Source organism: Apaloderma vittatum, unplaced genomic scaffold (assembly GCF_000703405.1).
Source record: "Apaloderma vittatum isolate BGI_N311 unplaced genomic scaffold, ASM70340v1 scaffold2388, whole genome shotgun sequence".
In the NCBI taxonomy this organism is placed as follows: Eukaryota; Metazoa; Chordata; class Aves; order Trogoniformes; family Trogonidae; genus Apaloderma; species Apaloderma vittatum.
This window is the reverse complement of record NW_009728838.1, coordinates 94,871-104,197: the sequence shown is the minus strand read 5'-3', so window position 1 is coordinate 104,197 and position 9,327 is coordinate 94,871. Positions and strand designations below refer to the sequence as shown.

At 40.3% G+C, this 9,327-nt stretch overlaps 1 protein-coding gene across 5 annotated transcripts; it reads left to right on the top strand.

Annotated features, from left to right (window-relative positions):
- The first annotated feature begins 749 nt into the window (after positions 1-749).
- Positions 750-7,938, top strand: ITGB1BP1 (integrin beta 1 binding protein 1). Of its 5 annotated transcripts, none has more exons than XM_009874206.1 (6): positions 750-862; positions 1,686-1,764; positions 2,479-2,615; positions 3,788-3,852; positions 6,670-6,819; positions 7,552-7,938. In XM_009874206.1, exons 4-6 carry the CDS (start codon positions 3,805-3,807, stop codon positions 7,621-7,623), a joined length of 270 nt encoding a protein of 89 aa, XP_009872508.1. In that variant the 5' UTR covers positions 750-862; positions 1,686-1,764; positions 2,479-2,615; positions 3,788-3,804; the 3' UTR covers positions 7,624-7,938. The 5 variants fall into 5 exon arrangements, 4 of the variants coding, with proteins under 4 accessions (XP_009872508.1, XP_009872506.1, XP_009872505.1 ...); XM_009874204.1 differs by having other exon boundaries at positions 3,760-3,852; XM_009874203.1 differs by having other exon boundaries at positions 3,736-3,852.
- Positions 7,939-9,327: the final 1,389 nt, after the last annotated feature.

Sequence of the window (9,327 nt, the reverse complement as noted above, 5' to 3'; positions counted from 1 at the left end):
GCTGCGCTCCTGCTCTGCGCTCCTGCTCTGCCCTCCTGCCTCCGCCGGCTCCGGGTTCCTGAAGCTTCGCAGTTCGAATGGGCTGCCCTGACGCCGGGAGGTAGGGTGTCGGCCCTCTCCGACCCGGAGCCAGCCCTCTGCTGCTTCCCGCAGGCCGGCCAAGCGTGAAGGGAAGCAGTAAAGCAGACACAGGAAACATGCCTCTGGAACACTCCCCGCACTCTCCGGATCTTGCTTCTGTGGCCGCGTCTTGCCTTAGTTTTAAGGAATGTGTCAGCTAGTAAAGGCTGCTCCTAGGAGTATCCCAGAAGTAGGGTTTGTTGGCTCTGGGGTTTGTTGTTTGTTTGTTTGCTTTTAAGGGGAGCATCATCTTTGGAGCAGGGATTGCATTGGCTGCACTTTGAGGGGTGCTTGGATCGTAGTTACAAATAAAAGTCTTCTAATGCTTTTAAGTGGAAATACAGATTTTAACTTTTTTTCTTATTCCTAAATCTATATCGTTATATGCATTAGACCTTTGCAAAAGTCTGTAAACTAGGCAGCAGCATTCTTTTATGAATCAGAAGATAGAGAAGTTGAGCAGGGAGCTTGAGGGACTTTCCCCAGTCTCATGTGAAGAGCATCAGATTATCCCACTTCCATTGTCAGAGTCCTTAAAATTTTCCAGTTTTTGCTCTCTTTAGACACAGTCACTCAAGTTTTTGCCAGTAATTCCTTCCCTTGATAATATGACAGCTTTAATTTTTATTTTTCCTACCTAGAAAATCTTCTTTGATCCAATTATGAAAAAATGTTTAGAAAAGGAAAAAAACGACACAGCAGCAGCAGCTCACAAAGCAGTGAAATCAGTACTAAAAGCAAGGTAAGCTGAATTTGGTTTATGCTCTGTTTGGGGAAACACTTCTGTTTGTTACAAGTTGACGGTTCAGTGGTTTGCTTGTACTGATGGTAGGATGTGATTTCCATAAAACACCACGTTCCACAAGCAGAACTTTCTGCTATTGCTCAGATTGTGTTACGAGAGTTAAAAAATCCTATTCATGATAATTTCCTCTTATTCTGAGGTGAATGCTCGATTGATTCCATAGTGAAGCCCACAACCAGCAGCACAGAGTAAGGTTTGGAGGAAAAAGTAGTACATTTGTTCTGTAGTGACAAGTACCATCTTTCAGAAGGTGCCTGGTGTCAGGCACCAAGAATGAGTGTGTTATTCGGTACTTGTTGGTTACTTAGTTTCTCTAAAAAGCATTCTTTGTTTTGTATAATGTGTCCATTTTGCCTGACAGGTTTTGGAATGATCAGGTGAATATTCTCCATTTTCCAAAGTGCCCTGCTATGTTACTTCAAGCATGTAGTTGTCAATTTCTTTGAGTTAAGAGGCAGTACCAGAAAAGTCTGGCCACATCCTTAAGGTTCATTTTCTCTTTTTATCTCCTCCTTCTTCAAGAATATTTGTGGTCTTCTCAAGGACTTCTCAGGGGTTAATCTTCATTGAAGCAGAGAGATAACTTTGGGAAAGGAATAGGTTGTGGTTTTTTCTCCTGGTTTTGCAGTGCTGCTGAAGTAATTACAATATAAATGTTAGTTTATTTAAAAAAAAAAAAAGAGTTGGGGCAGGGCATCTAAAAGTGAATTGTTAATATTTTCTCAGTAACTTTCTGATGATGCTGATTTTTTTTTCTTAGTCTGTAGATTCCAGTCTTGGGGGACTTTCCAGGTCTAGTACTGTGGCCAGTCTAGATACAGACTCCACAAAAAGTTCAGGTATGTAATCAGGATTTGAGCAGATATATATCGGGCAGGATTAACTCTATGTGTGTTCATATAAAAGAGCAGAAAATGGAAAAGAGTAAAATGTGTGGTTTTAATAACTGTGAGTGAATCTGTTAGCCTGTTGACTAATGCATGCATTACCCTAGGATTAATGATTCATCCAGGATTAATTTGCTATTTTCGATGTAAAGTGTCTGAGTAAGAAAAACTTAGTTCAGTTACCAGTCTGTTACACAGCATAAATCCCACGTAACTTTTTGGAAGCTATGTTTTCTGCTTTCCTAAGTTTACATTTGCATTGAAATAATGGAAATAAGATTTACTTTCCCTTGTTCTTGCTCACCAGATGACAGTACGTTGCTGTTGAACTAAACAGTAAATTTAAAACAAATATGTACTTATATAAAAGTAGAACCAACTTTTCTATGTTTTGTGATTCCAGGTTGTTAACTCCAAATTTGAAGTAGTATAAACAGTGCTGTATCATGGATTCATATGAAACTGTTGTCTTTACCAAGGGCTGTTCTGAGTCAAGCCAGGGCAGTTCATTAATATACTGTTCATTAATATACTGTGGTAAGGTTAGGTGTTGGCTGAAAGGCTGGAAAAATCATGGAATTTAGTAAGTTAGCCCCATTAACACCAATTAGAATAGCATTACTGTTTTGGAATTTTTCAGAATTACTTTGGTTTATTTTGTTGCAGGACAAAGCAATAGTAATTCTGACACATGTGCAGAATTCAGAGTAAAATATGTTGGTGCCATTGAAAAACTGAAATATAATGAGAGCAAAAGTCTTGAAGGGCCATTGGACTTGATAAATTACATAGACGTTGCACAGGTAAGTGGGTTACAAAAGACGATATCAACGATGTCAGAACAGCTTCAGCTTAGACATATTCCTTTCCTATTATCACATGATCTGATATCTTTCTTTGTAGAATTTAGACTTACTAGAATAAAGTGACTTACTTCAGAAAACATTAAGCTGTGAATCTCAAAATCTTTCACACTCCCAGTTCCATCCTGTTGAATAACTGGAGAAGATGCATCCAAAGAGCCGGTCTGAAGAAGCCGATTCGGAACAAAGGCACTTTTTACAAGTCACTACTGAGCATATCGTCATCAGCACTGTTAGGCTTAGTATCTGGGAAAAAATAATCTCCTCCAGATTTCCTCAGTAGTGCAGAAGTTTTCCTGTAGAGGAAAATGTCAAGTTTCTGCTTATAATCACTTAGGAACCTGTGACCAAAGAGCATGAGTAATATTTCGGTCACTGTTCCCAAACTGTGGTTGCTTGTACTTCCTTTTGTGCGAAGAGCCCTAACTGGTTGTTGTCATTCGGTAGCTGATCATTTGTATCTCTGAAAAGCATAGAATGTCTCTTTATCTTACAGCAACTTGACATTTCAAGTATCTGAATATACGCTAAAACTACTTTTACAGCCAAATTAACAACATTTGGAACATGGATCACCCAGGGTCAGTGCAGCATGACAGGGCATGCAGGAATAGAATATAGAATAGAATAGAGAGTAGAATAGAAGAGAGTAGAATAGAAGAGAGTAGAATAGAAGAGAATGGACTAGATTTCAGTTGGAAGGGACCTACAACAATCACCTAGTCCAACTGCCTGACCACTTCAGGGCTGACAAAAAGTTAAACCATGTCATTAAGGGCATTGTCCAAATGCCTCTTAAAGGCTGGAGGCAATGACCACCTCTCTAAGAAGCCTGTTCCAGAGTTTCACCAACCTCTTGGTAAAGAAATGCTCCCTAATGTCAAGTCTGAACCTCTCCTGAATATATTTTACTTAACATTAAGGGACCGGACGAGCACAAGAGTGGTGGGCGCAGCAGGATAGAAGCAGGGTTAGTGAAATCGCTGATGCCAGTAGACTGAAGTACACGTAAATGCGTTTTTCTTTTATGTATCTTCATGTTCTTCTGTCTGCACTAAAGGCTTTTGTTTGTTTCCCTCCAAAGCAAGATGGAAAGTTACCTTTTGTTCCAGGTGAAGAGGAGTTTATTATGGGAGTTTCCAAATACGGCATTAAAGTTTCAACATCTGATCAGTATGTAAGTGATTTTCAAAAAAAACCCTGTCTTTTTGGTGAGAGTTGTAAAGTGCTTTATTTCCCTGATAGATCTGTGTGACCAAAACATCACTTCTGGCTTTAAGCAAAAGTAAACCAAACAAACAAGCTCTCACGGCAGCAGTGCTTCATGTCATATGTCCTCAGGGCTCTCTGTATTTTCCTCGTTGGATTGATTTGATTTATGACAAGGATCCATTCCTTCTGAGGTAGAGTACCAGGCAAAAGGCAAGCAAGCCTTTATGTTCCTCAGGCACATCTTCCTTTCTCTGTCGCCGTCCTGTTGTCCTCTCACACTGAAAAGGAACATGACTGGGGTGGCCAAGACCATTTGTTCCTCAGCCTGAGTTAGTCATGCAATGGATGTTATTGTGGAGATGAAAAAGAAATATTGTCTTCTTCTTTTTCCCAAGAATACCTGAGTTGTTTTCCTCTCTAACAAAGTTCCAGCCTTGCATTCCTAATCCAAGAGTGGGAGTTCACTCCTGTGTTAAACCCTCATGATTCCACTTCATTGATCAAGCCTATTTTTTGCTGGCATCATTTCCTACACGTAGTTTATTTTCCTTTAGTGCACTTCAAGTAGGCCTTCTGCTAAAAATAAAAATCCGGTCTCTTCCCCAGGGCCTTCCAGTTGCTTTTGTGTAGCTTTGTACTGCAGCCATGTGGTTTCCTTCTGGTTGCCCTCGGAGCCCCAGATACCATAAATACTTGGCCTTATGAAGTCATGACCCATCAACAACCCAGCAGTGCCTCTTCATCAAAGCCCTGAGATGAGGACAATGAATAGCATTGCTCAATAGCTGAATGCTCTGAAAAGAGCCAAAAAATTTTCTTTGGTCCCTTCGTAAAATAAAACTCTTGTTTCTGATGCCTGGGAAGAAGTGTAGTAGTTGTTACTGAGACTTGAATTCTTCTGGGTTGTTTTTGCTGTCTTCCTAAATTCTTGATTAAATACATAGGTTACAGTATTCCTTAAAGTCCTTTGTATTTTGATAAAGATCAAATACATAACTTTTAAGACTTTTATCCATCATTCTTCTGTCTTCAAGCTGAAAGCATGCACAAGCTGCTAAAGCCTTTCGTGATGAAGCTAGCCTGCACTGGGATTTTAGTGCATTGCATTCTGTTTTCCAAATTCTGGCTTTTTACATCTGTGTCACTGTTGACATTTAATTTGTCCTTTAGCATGTTAGTCCACGTAACTCTTTCAGAGAGTTCCACAACGGAAAGCTTTTTCCTGCATTCGTACAAAGAATTCAGCCATTTATGACTTTGGGGGAAAGGTGGGAGCTCTGTGATTCATAGATACATTTGCAGGTGAACAGGCAGCGTCTCATTTCAGATGCCAGAAAGAATGGGCTGCAGGACACAAAATTTTTCCTCATGGATTTCGGCCAACGTTTGAGAAATTATTTCATTACTGAGTGAAGTGTGTACAGATACATGATTCGCTGATACATTTCCCTTGTTTGTGGATGCAACCATTAGAAACCAAAGTTTTTATAGAAGTCACGTTGAGGCTTTGGCCTTTCCGTTTGCATGTGTTTGTACATTACATGTATGTACATACATGTATGGCAAAGTTTGTCCAGCTGCCCTCTTAATTTCTCTCTCAACTGCAAAAATCCCCTTGTAGCCAAAGGAGGGAAGGAAATGAATTTACAGGAGGACTGTGTACTTGGAAGAGGTCTGTCCTTTGTCTTTTAACAATAATCCGCATGCATGTTAGCACTGTAGTAAGTTCCAAGCGAGTGATTCTAAAAAGTCACTGGTAATTTGGAGGGGAATATTGGCATTCATAGGGAGACAGATTCAGTAAGTTCCATGTCAGCTTTAGCTGCCTTGAGTGTGGTACGATAGTTTGTGACGGTACGAAGAATTGTGACTGCTGAGTGAATGTCAGGGATGGAGATGCTTTTCAGCAAGGGCATCTTAGGACCTCTGGTAGAGCGCTCTCCTCCAGGGTTTCTCAGCAGGCATCAAGTCCCTTTTTACAGCTTCTGTATTGAAGTGGATGTTTCTTTAGACCCTTCAGCTACGGATAGGGACCAGGTGTTTTATGCCATGAACATGGAACAAAGAGCTGTCTTGAAGTCATAAGGCCCTAGAAGTGGAATAAACCACGTGCACATTGTCGGTTGGGTAGGATGGCTTGAGAATAAAGGCTTTATGTAGGGTAGGTCTGCAGAGACCTGGTACTGAGTGACATCACCCAGTCCCCTTTCGGAACAGCCAAGACCAGTTGGGACTCTGGTGAAACCCTGCAGTGGAGAATCGAAGTCTCCCAGACGAGTTACTTGCAAGAGTCAGATCCCGTGCTGTGCCTCAGACCACAACTGGCCTGGCTGTAGCCACATTTACCTTATCTGTACCCACTTCTGGGAAAGTCTCTGGTGAGAATCCATCCTGGAACTCATAGGGGACTGTCTGGAAAAACACTAGAAAAGTAAAAAGCTGGTTTGAGTTACCTCTGTGCCAGAGGCAGGTACAGAGTGACACCTCTGCGGCTCACAGAGGGCAAGTGAGAGTAGGTGGGAAATGAACGTGTGCTTTTGTAGTATGGCCAGGAATACAGTCCACATCTGAATGCAATTCTAAAATAGAAGCAAAAATTTAAACTGTGTGAAACCACCACTTTATTTTTAAAATATCTTGAATATAAACTCAAAGAAAAAATTACAGATTTAGCAAGGAATACTTTTCTCCTGTAAATACATCAGGAGAATCAAAACAGGTGGAAAACTGAAATAGCTGTTGCACTGTTCCAGAGTAACTTTTATTTGCCACCTGGTTTCAGGACGTGTTACATAGGCATGCTCTCTATTTAATTGTACGGATGGTCTGCTATGATGATGGTCTGGGAGCAGGAAAAAGTTTACTGGCTTTGAAGACAACAGACGCAACCTCTGAAGAATGCAGCCTCTGGGTATATCAGTGCAATAGTTTGGTAAGATTTTATGTTTACGGTACTTAATTTAGGTATCAGTGTTTTGATTGTAAAGGCAGGTGCAAAAACCCAAGGCCCCTTGTGAAGGCTTTTTGGCAGAAGGGGAAATCACTCAAAAAAAAAAAAAAGAATATAAATGTGCTCTGCAAAGGCCAGCTGACTGCTTTTGATCAGCTGTAAGAAAAAATACCTGCATTCCCTAAAAGTGCCAGTGAATCTACATGCCTGAGAAAGCTCTCTGCAATCTAAAGAGTGCTGTCCTAGCTTCGAAGAACAATCCTCCACTTGTGTTTTCAAAGACAAAAGCCTCTTAAGGTTGGACAGAGCAGGGAGGGATTGAGTAACAATTCTGGTAACAGAGCACACATTTGTATTTATAAGCAAGGGAAGTGATCCCTTCTTAAGAGTAAGGGAATTCACTGGTGAGATACTACGATCCAGCACACCACCCTCAGCAGCACTGGGGCAGCACATGAACTGACCTGAATGCCGGCATCATGCTGTGAGGAAAGCTGACAACTTGACTTGCTTTGAAAGAGCTCAAGTAAAACAGCTTCCCAGGTGTCACTGCAGACCAGAGAAATCAAATCTCACTCATGCTACTCCATTTCATGGGTCTCTGCCAGGAGAATGATAAAGGTCACGTTCTACTTTAAATGAGTTTTGAGACTTTTAGAAGTTCTTCAGGAAGTGTTAATGTGCGTGTTTGGGTATTTCATTATTTTTTTTTAGGAACAGGCACAAGCTATTTGCAAAGTGTTATCTACAGCGTTCGATTCGGTTTTAATGTCGGAGAAGTCCTGATCTTCTTCAGCAGCACGTGACGATGCAGTACAAGAAGCCTCTGTGTGGTGAGGAAATGGGGCTCCTTTGCGATAGCACGGACCAGCTGCAGCTACACACAAACCTGGAAAAGAGTTGCTGTGCCAAGAAGAGCCTTGCAACCTCACGTACGGTACTCTGTCATTCTCCAGCCGTGACTTGAAGAAACTAATCCATCTTCAGTTTCCAGGACAATACAGAATTTTATATTTAACATTATTTTTTTTTTTCACTAAGTCATGTTTTGTATATTAATGTCAATATTGTAGAAATGTAAAATAAAACTGATGCTTCTATCTCTTTGTCTGGAAAAGAATTTGTTAATAGAGACTTCAGCTCTGCTTAACCTAGATACAAGGAACAAAACAAGAGCGAAATGATAATAGGTGGTCATGTGGTGCTTTACACCTCTAAGTTCATGGTAGGTGTGCCCTCTACACTGTTTCCGTGTTTGACTAAAAATCCACAAGTACTTGGTTTTTTGCTCAGGTGCTACTCGACTGCATTTCTCATTTTACACATTGAAAAGAATATTGCCTAATCGATACAGAGTAACAGAAGTAGCCAAAGTGATTTTAAAAGTAGTTTTATTTTTCCAGACATTTGACTGGTTAACAAGAGTAAAATTTATTAATCATGCTCTAATTATAAATCACTGCATCCAGGACATTGAAAATAAGAGTTGATTTTAGGTTATACAATATGTACAGTTGCTCTGCAACTAAACAAAATAAAAACAACTGAATTGAGTATTATACATCTCATAGCATTCTAAGCTGCATTTTAAGTGTCACTTGCTCCTTTTTAAACAGTTAACACAGCAACCTAATAGTCTGTCTATGAACAGATTTTTCTGAATTGTTATTTTAATCAGATGTGAAAAGCTGTATGAAATACACCAAAATTTGGACTTATAATTCTTAAATTTTATATTATAAATAGATATCTACAGGCTCTAGAATTTCTTTTTCCTCTGCCAGAGGAGCAAACTTTGAGAAACATGGAAAATCCAGGGATAAATTTTGCTTAGCTGCTCTTTATTGGTCCTCAGGATTTTATCTGTCTGCACCATTAGTGCTCTTAAGGTGTGTTCTACAAGTTTCCTAGTTCCTAAGTGACCAGGGAACAAGGTTGTGACATTTTAAAGTGTATTCCTCTTTTAGCAGAACTCAAGGAAATTTTGCATCGTTTTAACTTCACGAGTTGTTACATACACTATAAGATTCTGTGTTAAAAATACTGTACATTAGGAGATCTGTGCAAAATAATATGCCCATTTAATCTCTAGACTCTATCAGGGATAGAAACATACAAAATAGTGTTGCAAACTGAACAGATCAGTAAGTGAATAAAAACGTAGTGCTAAGCTATTACTCTACCGTCTTACTTGGAACTTTGAAAATACGGACTAATTTGCTTCAACTTGCAACAAAAATATCTCGAAACATTCCAGTTTGTTCCCCATTTAAATACTGCAGCAACGGCACCGAGGAAATGAAAGTTAACGCGGCTACTTGGCTGCGCCCACCCACGTGAGAGGCTCCCAACCAGCTGTACCGGTAGGGAAGGCGATGCCAGGCGAGATCTGTGTTGCTCTTCCAGCGCCCACACAACGCGGTTCTTCTCCAAACCAAGCGTCTACGGTGGTGGCCTCTCTTCCATTCTCTTCCATACAAAATGGCCAAT